Source organism: Arvicanthis niloticus, chromosome 3, assembly GCF_011762505.2.
Source record: "Arvicanthis niloticus isolate mArvNil1 chromosome 3, mArvNil1.pat.X, whole genome shotgun sequence".
In the NCBI taxonomy this organism is placed as follows: domain Eukaryota; kingdom Metazoa; phylum Chordata; class Mammalia; order Rodentia; family Muridae; genus Arvicanthis; species Arvicanthis niloticus.
Window position 1 is genome coordinate 24,460,449 of NC_047660.1, and position 20,635 is coordinate 24,481,083.

The 20,635-nt window shown below is 33.0% G+C and overlaps 1 protein-coding gene across 2 annotated transcripts in view; it reads left to right on the forward strand.

Moving 5' to 3' along the window:
* Positions 1-20,635, forward strand: part of Dach1 (dachshund family transcription factor 1) — a 369,934-nt gene that overhangs the window by 244,017 nt on the left and 105,282 nt on the right. Inside the window, exons 4-7 of one of the 2 annotated variants that reach the window (XM_034498483.2) lie at positions 398-553; positions 957-1,129; positions 12,740-12,875; positions 14,290-14,424. In XM_034498483.2, the coding sequence (XP_034354374.1) occupies positions 398-553; positions 957-1,129; positions 12,740-12,875; positions 14,290-14,424 (600 nt within the window). The remainder of the gene's footprint in view (positions 1-397; positions 554-956; positions 1,130-12,739; positions 12,876-14,289; positions 14,425-20,635) is intronic. The other variant, XM_076930669.1, reaches the window with a different exon arrangement.

Below are 20,635 nucleotides of genomic sequence, written 5' to 3' on the forward strand. Positions count from 1 at the left end.
ACTGGAAGGACTAAAACTCATTTTATAACCTTCATTCCACTTTGGTACAAAGGAGGAATTATTTATTTATACAGTAAAGACGGTTTAATATTAAATTGGTTAGTTCAAAAAGGATTAGACATTACAAGTAGGTTAAAAGGTTCAAAACTATTACCTTTCTGAAATTCGACATCCTGTCTGCAAAACAAAATGAGAAAGAGATCCAGGGATACAAGGAAATTTGTCTCAAAACGAGAGAGAGTACAATTCAGGGAAATTTGTCTTATTTCAGCTCACCTCCCCCCAAGACCATTTGCTAATTCCCCAATGTTAAACCTTGTCAGATCTCATTTCAAATTAGTGTTTGGATGATCTGGATTAATATTATATCCAAATAATTTATATTCATTCCCCACAGGCAGCAGTGGTGGTTCTTGGGATAAGGAAACACTGCACTCTCCCCCATCCCAGGGATCTCAGGCTCCTGTTGCACATGCCCGCATGCCTGCAGCGTATAGCTTTCCAGTTAGCCATCCTCTCAAGCATCTGCAGCACAGCCACCTTCCGCCAAATGGTACGATGGCAACTTTTAGCACTAAAAGTGGTAGTTTTAAAAATTCTTTTTTTTAAATGAGTAGCAGAATAATAATAAAAAGATATACTGCATTCACACAGTCAATTCATCAAGACTATATAGCATGTCTATAAGTTGGTACATTGCCATGAGGAGTAATAAAGCCAAGACCAGGATGTTTGTATTAAACACATAAAACTTGATATGATGGATTATGGCACCAAACTAGTTAGCTGTAGGCTTAATTTCCCAGTCATGAATGATATTACTATATACAAATAAGCTGTTTTTCGCTGTCTGTCACTATTAGAATATTTTTCAGTGTTTTAACTCTTAATGACATGTTATTAGTGATTCTGACCTCAACACATCGGTGATGATCTATCTGTATTTTTTTTTTTAGGACTGGAACTTCCTTTTATGATGATGCCCCACCCTCTAATTCCTGTCAGCCTACCTCCAGCATCTGTCACCATGGCAATGAGTCAGATGAATCACCTTAGCACCATTGCAAATATGGCAGCGGCAGCACAAGTTCAGAGTCCTCCATCCAGGGTGGAGACATCTGTTATTAAGGTAACTGTCTCATCATGAAGTTGTGGTGGAATAGTCATCTTCACTTACCATTCTTTACTCCATTTGTTTTTTTCCCCATATGTAAATTTTTAAAATCTTAAAGAAGAGGAAATGGTCAGAAAAAATACTACAAATAGTAATCACATGAGCACGATCTATTATAAGTTCATGTTTATTAGAAGTAACATAGAAAAATAAATTATACAGCTCAATTCATCTGAGCCCCTGCATGCGCAGATGTTTGTTTGTACTTCTGTCTATGGTGGAATAAGACTTTATATATGCTTATATAACTTTTAAAACTGACACTCTTATAACTTCTCATCTGGATAGATTTATATGAATAAAATGACTAGAGCACAGATTTTATACTTTAAATATTTAATTGTAAAAGAGGGGTTATCCCTTATGTATTGTGCGTCCAAGTCCAAAGAGGAATATCAAGAGACTTGACTTGCTACACTTTCTATTTGCCCAGAATTTTCAAAATATGTCTGTGTTGTAACTTAATTTAATGTTAATTAAAATGCTACACTCTGAAGCAGCTTTCTAAATCTCCATGGTGTTTAAGTTGAGATAAGGAGAAGGAAAGAGTTAATTTTCTCCTGAAAGATACTTTAGATGATTGTTAGAAATTTGGAAATATTGATGTGGTTTCTGAGACTAAGTTTCAGAATGTAGAGGAAGGAGAGCTAAGCAGGAAGGAAATATCCAAAAGGGGAATAAAAAGTAAGTGATTTTTATGTCTTCACACATACGCCAACACCTACTAAGTCATACTGATATCCCACTTTGTGGTCTCTTGGGACAATTTTTAGAAGTTTTATAGCAGATGGAGTCAAGGAAGTTCTGAATCATGGTATAAATCCTGATGGTAACAAGGACATGGGAAACATTGCTCTAGTTGAGATTAATTAGAGAGAGCAGATAGTTCCCACCACACTCTCAAAAGAAAGACCTACGGCCTGATAGAAGTGCAAGAAAAACCCCATCTGCCCTTAACAGACAGCACTGCTTTGCATTTAAAACATTGACATGCTAAGTGACTGGACCCTGTTCCAAGTTAATAATCACAGCACAGTGTTTGAGTTTGATATTAGGACACTCAATAGCTCAGATCTTGTTTAGTAAACTTACTTTGTCTATGCTAATTAAGTGTAGTTTAGGGAAGTTTTACTTTTCTCAAAGAAAATGGCTGACTACGATGTCACATTGAACAAAATGGGCCCCTGTGGGTAATTAGAGTAGTACCTCTGAGTTTATTTGCTTGACAAGATTCTAAATGTAAAGGCCATTTGAAAGTGGAATGTTAAATACCAAAGATTTAGCCCCATAGCAGAAGATACAGTTTCTGAAGATAAAATACAAGCGTGAAGGATTGCCTACATGCTGAATAAATTGTTCATGCTTTCTAACTGATGATAGAAATTAAGATCAAGTAGAAACTAAGGAAGAATGAAAATAAAAATATATGGTATAAAAAGAAGAAAAATATATATCTTGGAGTAACTTGTTAAATAAATGCCACAATACTTTTTCTTTTCAATGACATACTACTGCACAGCAAATGGACTAGGGTCTGAATGTTTGAGTTTCGGCCTCAGGGGAAAAAAAATCTGTTGTTATTGATGATATGTCCTTTGAATAGAAATGGTTTTTAATTTATATGTGGTTAAAATAATAGAATATTATTATATTATAGAAGAAAATTACATAAAGTTGACATGTTACTTCTATAAATAAAGATGTGTATTTCCAAGAGGTATATTTTTAAGACACACACACACAGACACACACACACACATGATATGCATATATATAATATATTCAAATATAATATATATATATTAATTTGTATAAACTTTATGGCTAATTTCATGAACAAAGACAATGTTGAGTAAAACTTGTTATTAATGGCTGAGAATGATGTATTTTAATTTCAATTGGTAGACTTTTAATACCACAAGTGTTTCTAACCTAGCACAATGCACACTCAATAAACACACATGTACATATATACACACACACAGACACACACATATGCACACACAGGTGCACACACACTCACATACAATGCTATCTGACAATAGAAAACAAATGGTTGGTCCCTACATTACATGACTGATATCTTCAATTCTTACGAATCTTACATTCTTGTGGATAATTGAAGAAGCCAAAAAGAAGCTCAAACCATGTAGACCCAGACAGAAGAGAACACAATCATCAAGATTTCAAAATTGGAAAATTTAAATACTAAGGGGAAAATAGTTAATTGAAGACTGTAATATTATTGTTTTTATAAGCTTAGCCTTCAGTGAGACTGAATGAGAAAATTTGCCAGACCGTTGCTGGTTTGGAAAACTCGAGGAGTTTAGTAAAGTAAATTTCAGGAAGAATTGGGCAAATACTGTTTAGACAATTATTATTTTATTTTATTTTATTTTATTTTGGTTTTTTGAGACAGGGTTTCTCTGTATAGCCCGGGCTGTCCTGGAACTCACTCTGTAGACCAGGCTGGCCTCGAACTCAGAAATCTGCCTGCCTCTGCCTCCCAAGTGCTGGGATTAAAGGCGTGCGCCACCACCGTCTGGCGAGTGTTTAGACAATTATAATTTTACCTTAAATTCTTAAGACCTATATATTTTTAGAGATAAATCATTGTATACTGGATATGAATCTATTATGTTAAGGAAGTCAATGTAGTTTTACTGTCTGCCAGTGACAGAACATGAAGTAACAATAAATTGAGATTTTTTTTATGTTGTTTTAGTTATGTTTTTCATTGTTGTGACAAATATCTGACTGTATAACTTAAGAAAGGAAGGAAGGGTTTATTTTTGCTATTTGCAGAGGCCATCCTCTGTATAGAGACATCATTTCAGTAAAGCTGAAGGAAGATTGTCAGATTGTCAAAAAAAAAAAAAAAAAAACCAAGATGAGGGCTACTGTGAACTTGTTTCTTTATTCTGACCAGAATTCAATCAGGCAATGGTGCTACCTCTATTTAGGATGGGTTTTGCACTTCAATTAACCAAATATAAGCACTCCCACATACATTTTCGGGGATTGGTTTCCATCATGATTCTACATTCCTTCAAGTTTATAACCAAGGTTAACCAATCCATATAGCATGCAGGCCAATTTCCCCTGTAGTTGAGAAACAATTTCCATGACTTCCCCACTACATGTATACACTGTAAATTCTGCTTATGTCAGAACAATAAACACTGAGAAATATATTATTCAAGTTAATCTATTAAGCAGTTTGAAATTTGTATCTCAACAACTATTAATTTAGAAATAATTTTTAAGAAGAATGATGTCCACAGATTCATTTTGGTTAAGTCTCAAAGATTTCAAGCTAGCATGGTATCTTTGGCTCCAGACTCTGTGTTCTAATATCTTATAATTTAACTTAATCAAATATTTTGGCTTACTCCTTGTCTTTAGTGGGTGACCTCTGCCTATATACAGTAATCTAGAAGTAATCTGATTAAAGAAAAGACTCCAGACTTGCTATAAACCACAATTTATACACTAGTCTACAAATGTAGCTACAAGTTCTAAGATATTTTTTTGTGTGTGTTTGTATATTTGTGGAGGTGGGGAGTTAAATATGTTTCTCAGAATGTTTGACATATATCCTACTAAGTCAATTTTAAAAAGTTGTATTTACATTAGAAATTTGTGTTTATCTACTTTTTTTAACATTTAAAGTTTCTTGATTTAAAATCTATAAATAGGTTTAAAAGCTAAAACCCAAAACTCATAAGAGTCTCTCTTTTGTATGATTTTTAAATTTTAGAATGTTTTTCTTTATTATCTTAAATCGCTGAGTAAATTAAGCAGTCTAAATTAAGAGTTCAATTCCTTTTGTCATTAGCAAGTTTGTTAATGGGTTGAAATGCTTTGCTAATTGATTCTCTTTGGATTCTTTGAACCCATAACTCTAAGCCTTCTGAATGAATCACTGTTCTAATCACATTTTATTTCATACATGCATAATGATATCATAGGATGGTAAGAAGAAGCTCCTGCTTAAATAGACAGATTTGGTGGTTTTAAAATGAAGTCATGAGTAGAATTTCTGGCCTTCATGTTTTTGTTGTTCTAACTCCTAGGCACACAACAGATTATTTTATATCTGTGCAGCTGGCTTTATCTTCTGTGAATGGAGGTCATGATAGCACTACTTTAACACAGAACCATAATAAAGAAATTTCCATTTACAGTATTTGCAATTCTTTCTGTATTTCTCATTGCTTATGAGTAGTCTGATTCTCTTTGAACATATCATTTGTCATCCGACCAACACTTTCCCCAGGTGATCCTGATGAGGTTAACCAAATATAGTCTCGAGTCCGTTATCAGATTTCTTTGTCTTTTATTGTCTTTTCTTCTTTCAACTCTTTTCACCTAAAAAATACTATAAAATTTGGCTTCTTTGGAGTCCAGTTCAGATTTAAACAAAACAGAAGAAAATAGAAAGAGAACAAGTGTTTTTTCTGTATTTTTAGTATGAATGACATGCTAGAATTAACAAATGACAGAACAAATCTCAAGGTCAGTCATTATTCTATCCAATAAGTGAATAAGGAATAAAATCATCATTTGATAAATCACCTGAAGGGATGAATGTTGAGTGTCATTATCAGTAGTGGCTGGTATCCAAAGCAGATATTATGTATACTCTGATGTTGAAGGCATGTAACACTATCCATAAAGTACACCTGTGGGCAAACAAAATTGAATGGATACTTTAATCCTAAAACTGCTAGACTCAAGAAAGAAAATATCATAAATATCATTTAGACCCATCAAAGTAGCTGCAAATAAGAGATTATAGTCAGACTGGTATATTAGGAACATATATTGGGCCTAATAAGATAGAAACTTGGCTCTAAGTACTTGCTGTGCAGGAACGCTAGCAAGCAGGAACAGACCCAATTCTGAACTGACCTGCTTCTTCTTTGTTTCCTTTTTTAATGTTTATCTTTTGACTAGAATGAAAGAAGTTCTGCTTTTTAATTTTAATGATAGTACTAATCTGATAGGTCAGATCTATATTTTCTACCTTTGGGAAGTCGAGGGATGAGAATTGTGTGTTCAATGATAGCCTGGGCTATATAGCAGGGACCTTCCTAAAAAGGAAACAACAACAACAGCAAAACAAAACAAACAAAACCAACCAATCAACCAAACAAATATGGATTTCATTTTTCACCAAGATGAGTTATAACTCACAATTGTGCTTTCTTACTTTGATTAAATGTATGTTATCTATATCTATTAACTTTATGTTAACTCTGACCTAGAAAACAATAAGGTATTACCATGTAAATGTGGAAGATATGGGACTTTAGAATGAAAAAGTTGAAGAATAAGAGAGAAATAAAAATTAAAATTATATTCCTTGAACCTGCTTGTTTAAATTGATTAAAGTGATAAAATCAATAGAATTTTCAAATAATAGACAAAACTGTAATTTTATATAACTATATATAAATAATAGTCTTTAACTAATATACGTATGTTGACATCATTCATGTGTCTCTTGAAAGTCATTTTAGTGCTTTTCCAAAATCAAAATATTAATGCTGAAAGTTATATTTGTCATACAGCTTTCAGAGTGTGAAAATTTGAATTTATCAGTGAAAGTGAGGATGCACCTTGCTAAGTCTACAGTGTATGAGGTATGGTACATGTTGAAAAAAATGTTATTTTAAAAAACTCAAATAAATATCCAGAACTTTATATCCAGCTTGGTAGGAGGTAATATTCAGTAAATACTCCATGAATGAAACCATGTAAGTGTGAGCAGTACCAAAATCAGGAGTGTGGGATTTAAATAATGTGCTCAGGAAAAGCAGTGGCCAACTATGTCTACCTGTAAGTTCAGAAGTTGTAGAAAGATAAGTTATTTAGCATTAGAAAGAGTAGATAAAAGTATCTACTTTTATGTCATTTCTAATGAGATAATCTCTAACTGAAATAAAGATAAAGAGTTTTATAAGGGGTGTGCAGGGAATTAAAAAGAAAACAAAAATTAATTAGAGCTTAGTGAAATAATCATCTGTATAACTAGTTGTGATTATTCACTCTTACTCATGGAATATAACCTTGTTTCCTGGTGGAGAGCAGGTAGCTAGTACAGTGGAATTTTGCAAATATTCAGTCACGGATGTGACACTATGAGTGTAGTCATTTTGAATTCCACCTTTGCTTTTGCATTACCATAAAGAACAATACTTACTGTTCTGCCTCAATGTATGCAGCGTTCTCTCTGCAGTTATTCTTATCCCATTTCTTTATTAGTTTGACCTTTTTTTACAGTGAAAGAGTACTCCTCTTAAATTTTCATTTATTATTGTGGTGAGTTTTATAAAGATGGAACATTGCAAAAGATTGTGTTTTATTGATTGGTGGAGTTGATGTAGGACTATAAAGCAGTGTGTCAAAGTATTAAATAATCTTCTTTTCTGTTCTATCTCAGGCCCAGCTTAGAGGTTAAAAGGTATCAAGCAAATGAAATTATAAATCCAGTTTACATAGTTTTCCCAAAGACATTCAACTACTTCTTTCTTATTATGTCTAAATAAAACTCATTATCTATTTTGTTTCAGTAATAATTACAAGGTTCTCCTCTAAGCTATTCTTTACTGTCTCCATTATTCTCCATCGTATAGAATACTTTGGAAAGGCAAGCATATAAATATGATAAAAGAATTAAGCTGTTGAAATAAATTAATTTATTGTGGAACAATGTATTCAAATCTTACTTGCTCAATGGATTTCGCTTTAATGAAATTCTTCAAAGAACAATACATCACGTTGCAAAGATTGAAATTATACATTAAGTGAAATGACTGAATATGTTGTGCCTCAATTTATAGAAAGTTTCAATTGAATAATTAAGCTGTTAAATCATAAAATTTGCATAAAAGATTTTCTTAAAGTAAAAGTATTATGTATTGTCACGGTATTATCTGTTCTTAAATATAAACTACAGTGAACTCAAATGTGGAAGGCCCTTTAAATGTATAATTCACCTAGTTTTAAGCTCTGTTTTAAAAATGTACTTTAATCAATTTTTACTTAGTTATTGTGTCATTTTAAGGTATTTTGAATGAATAAAAGAATGTGTACATGACTTATGAGTTAAATAAATCAGCATAGACGATTGGAACACTTACATATATTGAATAATTTTCTACTCATATGAAAAATGTTTAAAAAAACAAAGAATGTGTTTTATTGATATAACCATTGCTATATCAGTTTATAAATAAATATTTAGGTTTTATGGATTAAATATTGAAGAAAATGTTTACCCATACTTTTCATTAGTACTCATTATGAAATTTGTTATGGCAGCAAAGTTAGATTTGCAAATTATTTTTACAGAATTTGATTAACTTTTAGATTTTCCTTAATCTCTATTCAGCCAAATACAAACATGTGCCATTACAAATAAAACCACCAACACAATTATTATAAGATACATTAAAATGTATTGTAAACATGGGTGCCATGCTTTACAGAAGATATATAGGTGAATTTAGAAATTTTTATTTCAATAAGTTACAACTATATTTATTAAATACATATTATATATTTGTATATAAGTAAAAAATGACAATCTTATTGAATTAAAATTATATTTAAAGCTTAGAGCCACTTTACACTAATCTGCGACTCTATCTTGGATACTGGGAGGTACTTTCTTTCTAAATATGGAGCTGTTTTTATTGATAATCAAGGATTCAGGAGAATATACAGTTTTCTTCAAAGATATGGTCCCTGAAAGGTTCTCTATGTTCTACCAAGTGTTCCTATCTATACCCAGTTACATATTGGTAGAACTAAGTGAACTCAATTGTTTATAAACTGAATATGTTTATAAACATATAAAGTTGAAAGAAAAATTTATAGAACAGGGGAAAAATTTGAGTAGAAGTGGATATGGTTTTGTTAAAACATCATATGCATGCATGAAATACTCAAACAATTTTTAATTTGAAGAAAAAATTTACAAACAAGAAATCAATATCAAGTTGCATGAATTTTAAAAGCTTGGACTGATTGTGGAGGCAACTCAACTATACTACATTTAATACAGTAATGTGTTCTTACATTCTTTTGAAGTTTTACTGTAAAACTTCATACTCATATTCAAAAATAAATACACAAATACTGCCCAAGCAATATAAAATATAACCTTTGGATACTATAATAATTTAACTCTATTTGCAGCTGATAAAATTTGATATGAGCCTTTTAACATCAGAATTGTATCATTTCTTCTGTCTTTATCCTCCCTAGACTCTTCCAAACAACCCTCATTGCTCACTTTCAAATTCATGACCTGGTTTTTCAGTGTGTGTGTGTGTGTGTGTGTGTGTGTGTGTATACAGGTATATGTCTAAATATAACCTACTCAGTCTTAATACTGTTATTCTTGTATTTTCAGTGCTGACCATCTATCTGGTATTAGATAAACAATTGTGTTGTGTTAAGGGAAGACACCTTCTCCTATTCAACCTTCTTTAGTTGCCTGTAGTTCTTTGTGGAATGTTGGCTTTTTTTTTCCTGCTTTGGCATGTCTATTTCTGTTATTGTGCCAGCTTATGTTTTTAGCAAGTCACATTGGTGAGATTCTATAAGCTTAGCTTCTGACATTGCTAGGATACAGAATCTCACAGCACATTCCCCGATGCAGTGGCTTGTATACTCTTTCTCTTCCCTCTTCCACAGTGTTCTTTGAGTCTTAGGGAAGACAACCTGTAATTCATGCGTGTCTGTGTATGTATGTGCATAGAAAACTTGAATGAAATATTTCACTCGTAGCTGACAACATTCCATACCTATCACATCCCAAGCTCCAACTCCTGGCATGAAAATCCACATCTTTCTGACTCAGTCAGGGTTGTCCAAGAGGCTCCTAAAATGTATACGCTATGGCTACTTCCCTTGGTGTAAGGTAAAACCCGATTGATAATGGCGCCATGAACTCCACGCATAGATTTTGGAGTCTACTGAATTGAAACTAAGCTGAGTTTCCCCTCCTGAGGACTGTTTCACTCTATTAGAAGGTGCCATGTCAGCTGTAAGTTTCCACAAAAGGGAGCAAACTAAGTCTACCCCAGCTATGATGTCTTTGAATTTCAGGCTTATGGTGTGTGTGTGTGTGTGTGTGTGTGTGTGTGTGTTCTTGCATGTGATTCTCTTTCTATTTTCTTCCATCATTTTTTTCAATGACTTCAGCCTTTTAGGTGAAATAGCAGTGAAGCTGAGTTGGAACCTATGTATCTTACATTCATCTAACTGTCACTCAGTTTTGATATTAGCAGAAATTAGAGGACACAATATTCAGCATCTTTTCAACTGTGGCGAAGGACAATGCTATGGTATAATGGCCCTGATAGCTCTGCTTTAAAGGACATTTATTGTCCTTTCCAGAAACCAATCCACATATAGACTTGCTAAAACTGCTACGGTTCAGCAAGTTATCATTACAGGAATTTATTGCATTTCGTCTAGACTAGAATATGGATGGTAATTTTCTTTTGCTTACTGTTGTTGTTTTTCATGTTTTTAACACTGTTTGGGCAGGCAGGTTCTTTGCCACTTGCCACACAGCCTCTGATGAGATTGCATCATGTTTTTGGGGGGGGCATGCATTGGGAATTAGTTTGTGATATGGACTTTTAAAGTTTGAGAATGATGGCACTTGCTTTCATTTTAATTGTGATGCTCTGTAAAGTGAATCCTCAGTGGATCAGTTAAAGACGTTCACTGGCAATGCAGATCATTGTGTGATACAAAAGTTACTTGATTTGGCTTGCTGAGTTGTGTGTGTGTGTGTGTGTGTGTGTGTGTGTGTGTGTACTTTGGAATTTCTGGATCTTTCTTCATGGGAAGGATATTATTTTGCTTTGGGCCAAGTAACTAACAATGATACATCAGTTGTCTTAAAATATGAAAAAAAAATATATTGTGACATGTCTAGATTTTACAAGTTTAAAATTGTTCAGGGAACGTTGTTCCTCCGATATTCTAAGCAGAATCTTTTATACATCTCCAGAGTTTAGGCAGTAGCTGACAATTCCTGGCTGGCTGATATGTGATTCCACTCTTGCCTCCTCCTTCACAAATTGCCTACCCTTTATCTGCACAACATCTTGTAAGGACAATAACCACTGAAGATCAGTGGTTTACCCAGTGTAGTATTCCCTCCCATTGACAAATTACTACTGCACAGACAACTTTCCCATATAAACTCCTAGGAACAAAGGGGTTCCCACTTCAATGCTTATTTCCCTAAGTCTTAGTTTCAGGTGCCTTACTGTATCAGCTAGAAGATCTGGAAACAAAACTCAAGAATCGGCATCTCTAAGATCTTTCTAGATGATTTTCATATGCAGGCAGATTGCAGCCATCTAGAGACCGATGGTTTTTTTAAGGACAGAGTTGTAAACAGTGCTGTTTCATTGCAGCTGAAATTAAAGGTGATTGTGAGCTATGTCCGTGCTGGGAATCAAACCTAGGTCCTTTGTAAGAGCGCCGCATGTACTTAACCATAAAGCCATCTCTGTCTCTTGTGTACCATTTTTAAGTGTGGAAGGTTGTTTCTAATCTCAGATATATATTGATTATTATAAACAAAGCTCATCAGTTCCTGTTTGTTCATAAATAAAGATGAAAATATTTTGGTTCTTAAAGTATGAAGTTTTAAGTAATAGTTATTTAATTTATTAATATATAATTTCATTTACACTATATATCCATGTATATATATTAACATAACTAAGTAGCACAGCTACAAAGCCTGTTCAGAGTGAGAGGCATAGAGTACTAGACAAATGTCTTCATTGAATTTAGAGAGAAATGTTATAGCAAGATTGTCTGAAAATCAGTTGTTACATATTTTATGAACAGGAACGGGAAAGGGGGCCAAAAATCTGAGATTCATTTAATTCATAGAAAATGATTTTAATATTAAATAATATTTCAGTGCCACACACAAAAAATTGTGACCATCATGTGTCTAGAGTGGTGTCACACAGTGTTGTTAACAATCTTCTGATAATATTCTGGTCAGTTACATCCACAAGGTATGTGGTCATTGATCCCTAATACCTGCTGAAGTAGAAAAACAAATGTAAAGATGCCTTCAAAATAATTATCCAGAACTCAGTCTTGCTTAGTTCTGTAAATGCTTTCTTGGTAGGTGGTCTTACTGGGATATTTCAAATTGTTTTCAAAACAATTTTGTTTTGTGGCCTAACATTTTCTCTCAAGTATGTGTTAGTACTATTTGCCTTGGCTGTATTGAGGTTTACCAGTAAAATCATAATTTCTTATAATGACTTTTTGAGAGTGTATGATATCAGTAATTTAGCTAATAATGGATGTATGAATTTGGGATTTGTTGTCCAGATTAAATGCATCTTTTAGTGTTGTTAAGTGCAGGTGAAACACCTAGGTTATTTTTGGGGGGGCGGGGCACAGCCCTCTTCGTTATTTCTAATTGTAATAGGGAAAAATAACATTCATGAATTAAGATCAATATTTTGACTTCTTCTCTTCTTCTCATTCTGTGCAATGCAGGAGCGTGTTCCCGACAGTCCGTCACCTGCTCCATCTCTGGAGGAAGGCCGGAGGCCTGGTAGCCACCCATCATCACATCGCAGCAGCAGCGTGTCCAGCTCCCCAGCGCGGACCGAGAGTTCTTCCGACAGAATCCGTAGGTCTTATCCTTCTGCTTGTCACCATCTGAAACTTTATTAGGTGCAGCTGGGCTTTCTAATCAAAATGACCTCATTCCAAATGGATCTCAAATGTATCATGTACGGAAGCTCCCTAGCAATAGCCATTCCTCAGAATTGTGTGTCCCAGGTTGGGATGCTATGAAGGATGACACGACCTTAACGGGTTCTGATATAACATCCTCTCTTTGATACTACACAGAATGATTTGAGCTATGAAACAAGAAAAAGTAAGTAATCTTTCAGATGTGTTTCTCAAGTACACAACCAGTTTCCAATTATCTATCACGTAACTACATCTTTTCTGGTTTATTTAAGTGCATTTCTTCAATGGGAAAACTGCTATTTTGAAATTCATCAGATTTAACACTTCCCAATTTAATAAAGATATTCACAAGTACATATAACAGAAATCAAATTACGCACAGTAAATTTGTAAAGTCCAATACTTTGTCCATTTAGCTGTTCACTGAATTAAAGAATTTAAATTTTACAATTTTGGTTTGGAATAAAGAGTAGTATATACTTTCTTAATATAATTAAAAACTTAAAATAGGTCTTCAACTTATTTTATATAAAAATTAGAATATTACATCTTTAGTCTGGTGAAGTGGCTTAGCAGTTAAGAGTACTCGATCTTCTTTCAGAGGACTGGAGTTTGCTTTCTAGTACCTACATCAGGTGACTCACAGATATCTGTCATGCTAGCTCGAAAAGAACCAAAAGTTTAATTCCTACATAGAGGAGATTTCACCTATGAAATCATTCGAAAATTATCATGTTAGCATTATTATAGCATTATTTTAGGTGGTATAGATATTTTTGCATTTAATGAATTATTCAACTAATATTTTATAGAGCAAAGTGATTTTCATTCATGCCATACTCTGTGGGATAAAACACAATGAGGATGCTGAAAACATGATGTTAGTTTTTAATAGCAGAGAACTATACTGATTTCAGCAGAAAGGTAGAAAATCACTTTTATTAACCTAACACTGTTAAAGGTCTTTGTTGTTGAGAACATAAGTTTTCCAGAAAGGGGAAGTTTATTTATTAAAGAGATAACGATGCACTGCAATAAATATTGAATACTTTATTGTTATTGGTTACACTAACATGAACAGGCCATGTAAAATCAAATTCTAACCATGGAAAAGGACTTACTTTATGTGACAATAATTATAGTAATGCCATGCTATTTCTGGTGTTTTCTGCTTATCCTTAAATATTGCCATTGGTTATCAATCTCAAGTAATTTTACTAATAGATTATGATGTTAAATTTGGATATTACGTGTTTATGTTACTTTTTATTGTAAAAACATTTCAACTGATAGATGCTAAATATGTTTTTTGATGTTGTGTTTGTTCTTTGTTTCGGGGTTAACAGCTGTCCATCAAAATGGGCTGTCCATGAACCAGATGCTGATGGGTTTATCCCCAAACGTGCTTCCTGGGCCAAAGGAGGGGGATTTGGCTGGTCATGACATGGGGCATGAGTCAAAACGGATGCACATTGAAAAAGGTAATTTATGATTCTGTGCCCTTTCTTTTGTTCTGGAAACAAAGTGCGACATCTATTTTTGCATTAGTAAAATATGATAAATATTTTAAATGCATACTGTAAATAAAATATTAGGCCTATTCAACAGAAGGTATCTGAATAAAGACCTGTTATACAATGGTAAGTGACAATTTAATTTTTATAACATATTTGAAAGAGAATAATATGTCCGAAATGTTTATTTTTATTTATTAAATTCATTGTTTGTGTTTCTTAATGTATTCAAAGTCATTTTATTTTACTTAGCATGACAGAACATAAAACAGATCACAGAAATTCTTTTCTGATTTAAGATACGTGATCTGTAAGTCTTAAGGATTTTCAAGTGAATCTTTGTAGTCATTTTACAGGTTGTGAAAAACAGGATAGATATCTCAGTCCTTGAAGGACTTGTCTTGAAAACATTAGGATTTGGTTCCATCACCAGAACATAAGCAAAAAGAAGCTACGAAAGTGGTGATTCTGGGCTTGTGGTCTGAATACTGAGGATTCACTTTTCCTTCCTCCCTTCACACTCTCCCATACCTCCCTAAACTTTTTCAAATTCATACCAGCCAGTTTTTTAAAGAATATTTTATAAATAGTTCAAATTTTACACATGTAAACTACCTGATTGGCTATTTGTATACAAATCAAACAACTTCGTTTTGCCTAAGAACTGACACTTTAAAGTTGGGGACACCCAGGACTTGTGTAGCACCAACAAAATACTAGGTTTAATCCTTTTCATCAGCTCATCACTGAGTCCCAGGCCCTCTGCATTTCTAATTCCAACTTTCCATGTGTTTTTCTTCAATATTGAAGAACATTCATGTTATATATTGTTTCATTCATATTAAATGAAAGATTAGTATACTACACAATTATGAAAATTGACATATTAGGGAAATAATTTGTAAAATTAAGTTCTTCAGTAATACTTTAATGTAAATATTAATTAGATGATTAAGAAGTAATGTTTTCCAAAGATTCATCAACTGAGTAAATTGTTTAAGAAAATAAGTTGCTATTTTCTCAATTTTCCATGGATGCTGTTCAGCTGGTTCAACATAAAAAGCTATGAGGAGCTTATAGACATGGCTCAGCCAGTGGGCAGTACTTTAAACAGAAGAGGTTCTAATTTGATCCGTGAAACCCATATTATGGAAGGACAGTCCCACTCCCAAAAATTTGTCCTCTGATCTGCAAATATGTTCCTTGGCATGCACACACAGAGTTACATAACAAATAAATAAAACATAATTAAAGAGAAGATGACTGGTAATATACAATGGATATCAATATGCAAGAGCTGAATTATTTTCAAAAATATTGGTATCAAACACTGGGGATTAAAATATAAAATCTAGAGATATCAGTAAAGGGACAGTACCGACAGCCAATAGTTGCAGCAGTGAATCCCCATAGAAAATGTCATGGGGAACTCTAAAGCCTTATGTTTCAGGTTGAGTTTATTTGGAATAGCCATGAATTAAGAGTTTATCTAGACTACTGATTTGTTGTTGTAATTATTATGTTATTATTACAGAATATTTTAAAAAATGACATGCTATTTTTCTTGTTCATCCTTAAGTCCACAAATTTACAACAACATTTATCTTCTTCTGTGGAAAATCTTTATTTATTAATGCACTCTCTCTTTTAATGAATAAACTCTGAGTCATCTGAACATTTACAGTGATTGTAAATAAATAAAGTTGTCTATGTACTTCTACCAGTTAGTTTCAATTGCTAGAGAATAATAAGAAATAGAAAAGGAGAGTGAAACCAAATATGGTTATTACATTCTTTCAATAGTAAGGTTAAAGTCAAAAATGTCCTTTCTTTAGTGATATGATTATACAGAGAACATTCTAACTATGAACACAAATGGCATCTTACTGTTTTATTAAACTTACTATTGTACCAGGGTTTTCTAAATGGATTTCCTCTCAGAACAAAGGGACCCTAACCAAATCCCAAGTGTATCTCAATATTTTATCTACAAAATTAAATGTTTAGCATTCTGACTGGATATATGAAACTACCATTGATTTCAAATCATGGAAATTTTAATAGATGTTGTTATAATTATAGTGCCTTGTTTTATGTTGCTCTTTCTCTTGGATGAACTCTATCTCTTTCATCTACTTCCAGCATACTGAATTAATTGTAAATATTCATGGGCTTTCTAGATTGATAGAGTCTGCTAAATTAAAAATTGTTTTTTTCATGACTCCATTTATCATATCCCTCACAATAGCCCTGCAACTTTCTTACTACTCATATCTGTATTGAACAAGTAACTTTATTTAGAGAAATCTGTAGAAAAATTAATTATATATTCATGTCATTTTCAGCTTGAACTTTTTATGTGCAATTTGCTTTCTAACAACTAAATCACTCAAAAGGCAATAATTCTTAGGAAAACATTGATACTTTGCATAGATAGAAAAAATTCATTTTGTGCCCCAAATGATTGTGGTCTGAAGTCTTAATCATCAATAACCTTTGAACATGTGTGTCTTCCTTAATATGAAAATCTATTGTCTATAATCCATGTAACAAAGAAAGAAGTTATTATCAGTTCATGGTTACAAGCTTTATAAACTTAGAGTTCAGAAAACAAATATCTGAATATGTCCTCTCATTAATTATTATTATTTTTGTATAAAGAAGGCTCCAATGGAGTCTTATGCCTTGAGAAGGTTTAATTAAACCACATTTAAAATATGAAAAAGGAAAATTGTTTTATATTGGGAAGTATAGATGTTTAAACTTCTTGTGAAAATCCCAGGCATAATGAGAAATGTTCATTAAGGTTTTATTAAAGTCAAGAGTTTGTAAAAGATATATATTGAATGAAACTGATTTTGCAAATTAAAAATCAGGTACAGTGTCCTTTTAAAAATTATTTTTTAATTATTAAAGTCATAATATAATTACATTATTACTCTATCTTCTCTCTCTCTTTAAACCCTCCCATATACCCTCCATTGTCTTCTGTCATTCTCTTGCAAATTCATGACCTCTTGACATTAGTTGTAGTTACAGTTTATATATATATATGTATATATATGAATATATATACATATATATATTCATATATATATTCATATATACTCAATATATAAATAGAATCTACATCATCTAATATATATATATATATATATATATATATATATATATATATATATATATATCACTAGTTTCCTGGTGCTTTCTGGGTTTAGAAACACCAGGGCTCTTTTTCCTTTGAGTAGAAATCAACCAAAAGGGTATATTTTATATAGAGAGGAAGAGAGAAGAAACATTATTGTATAAGCTGAGTGAGAAAGCAGGCTCATTGCAGATAAACAGAAATTGGGTTAATATATAATGCTGGACAAGGGTGCAGGTTTAGTTACCACTCTTAGAAACAGGCTTTGTATGGAAAGGCAGTCTTTGGGATGTGAACATCTGTTGGGATAAGGCCATGCGGGAACATTTTCTATACAGACTATTGACATCCACACAGTGACTGTTAGAAGGCTTTTGCCATCCCTCAGAGCTTCTCTAGGGAAAGACTTTCCAGCTATGATAGCATTGAGGCTTTGAGGTCCTTGACAGGGCTGTACATATCCAATAACACGCATTCAGTTGGGACTTCACATGATCTCCATATTAGTGAATTTTGTCTTGAAATTACTTTTGCCTTTAGATTATTCGAATATGATGCGACTAATTAGTAAATATGCAATAGAAACCAAATATGTAAAATAACCAAAGTAGGCACATTTCCACTTATCCTCCTCTCTTCTCTGCTCCTTTCCCCGTCCCTCCTGTTCCTTTTCTACCTCTCATCTCACTTCTTCCCTCTCTTCCTGCCACTCCCTAATTAAAATATTCTTTTTACTTTTTTTCGTTTTTCAAGTCTGTTTTCATCAACATAATGTATATTACTTTTGCTTCTGAAAAATAGAATACTTTCCCAGACTAGTGTCTTCTGTAAGAAACCAGCATTTTAGAAGCAGGACAAATTTGAGGAGGGCTGTTAGTGAGATTTGGATCAGGCCATAGAACATTTTCTTTGTGGGAAACAGTTTGTCCAGAAATGTTCATGATTCCCAGAAAAAGCTGTCATTGTATAAAAGAAATTTATTTGTCACTATGAATTGGAGGACAAGGTATGAAATTCACCAACACAGATTAAAACATGGCAATACCTAAATTTCTTTTCTTTAGTAATTTATTCTATACTGCAGGTCTTGTATGTCATTTTTCCAAAACTAGCTAAGCATGACTAATCTCAAGTTTCTTAAAATATGCCTTATTTTCACTGTTTTAAACAATGGGATTTTAAAACTCTTAATATTACTTTAAGATTTTTATCTTCAAAAATGGCTTTTTCTTTAAAATGATAGATTGGCATTATACTAATTAACAGTAACATTATATTCTACCATATTAGAATTTGTTATCTCATGTAGTTATGACATGGATTTGTTTAGATTAAAACCCCCTTCTCTGTAGAATGTCCAATGTTTTTACACTTTCAATACATAATACAGTTTGAATTGTGCATTCACTATGTGAGGTCCAGCATCAAATTCAAATTATAAGACCTGCCTACAACTATCTTTACCCACTGAAACATTCTACTTGTCCTAGAGCTTACTTCACCCTAGGCACTCTTATGACTCTCTTCATACTGAACATTAAGATAATTCTATGTTCTAAAAATAATTTGGTTGTTACAAGATGTGATATATTTTATTCCTTCAATTAAACTTTTTATAACTTCTCATTTATAAGTACTTAGATCAAGCATCCTTCAGTTACAAACTATATCTCTTCATCTTATTAAATGGTTATTATTATTATTATATTCATATAAGCCATTTGTATCCTTATAATGCATTCATATAATGTGTTCACCTTTATCCCTGCTACCACTTCACCACAAATTCGTGTATTCTCTGTTTAATTTTTACATACCCAATAAGTTCATTCAGTGTTACCTCTATATCCATTGCATTAGGGGCACCAAATGGAGCACAGGTAGACTCTAGAGACCCACCTTCCTAAGGCTTGGACTTCTTGAGTCCTTTTCCATTCATGCTAGGGTTTTCTTTGACTTCATTTTCTTCATATCTTGACCATGCATTGGAAGTCACAATAAGTCCATGTATGGTCATGTCCAAAAATTGTGGTTTCTTTGTAAATGTCCACTACCTCTGTCTCTTACAACGTCTACATTTCCCCTTCATTGATAATTCCTAATCCTTGGTGATATAAATGTCTCAATTAGGGTGCAGGACTCTATAATCTCTAATTTTCAGAATGTTGACTAGGTGTGAGTCTCTGTGTCACCATATATTACAATAAAAGATTCTCTCTACTGATGGTTGAGTGATGCACAAACCTATGTGTCTAAAGATAAGTATGTAGTGGGCATTTCATTATGGTATCCATTCAGCAGAATACTACTATTGGATTCTTTGCAATGGATTATTACATAGCTAGACAATGATTTAAGAAGCAGTTAATTATACCAGGTAAGGGTTCCATTTTGTGTTACAGGCTTTATATTAAATTGAGAAAAGAGTAGATGGTTGCCCACATAATGTACATGCCAGTACTGCACAAGTGTGTTAATATTCACTATAGCTAGGAAATAGAAACAATTTAGGTGCCCATAAATGAATGAACAATGGAGATTCAGCTCATATACATAATAGAATATTATTCACCTATTATGAAATTCTCAAGTAAATATATGAAACTGTAATAATCTTTCAGAATGAGATGATCGATAGCCAGGAGGACAATAATACAAGTCTCTATTGCATGTGAATATTAGCTTTAATGTTAAGATATGTATGTTGAAAATGGAGTAGCCATAGAAGACTGGAAACTAGTAAGGGGGAATATGGCTAAGATTTCAAGGAAAGGGGAATGAAAGGCAGGAAATATGAAGGGCAAATTGGGAATGATGGAAGAGGAAGGGTTAAATGGTATGAGATGCAGTAAACAGTACCAGGCATGGCGTTCATCTCATAGAGTATGCTTTATATCCAATCAAAAAGTGGTTGGAAGAAACCTGAGGCCATACAAGTTCACAGAAACTGAACTGCAAACCAAGAAGCCTGCACAGGACTCACCTAGGACCTCTACACATATGATACAGTTGTATAGCTTGATGTTGAGGAAC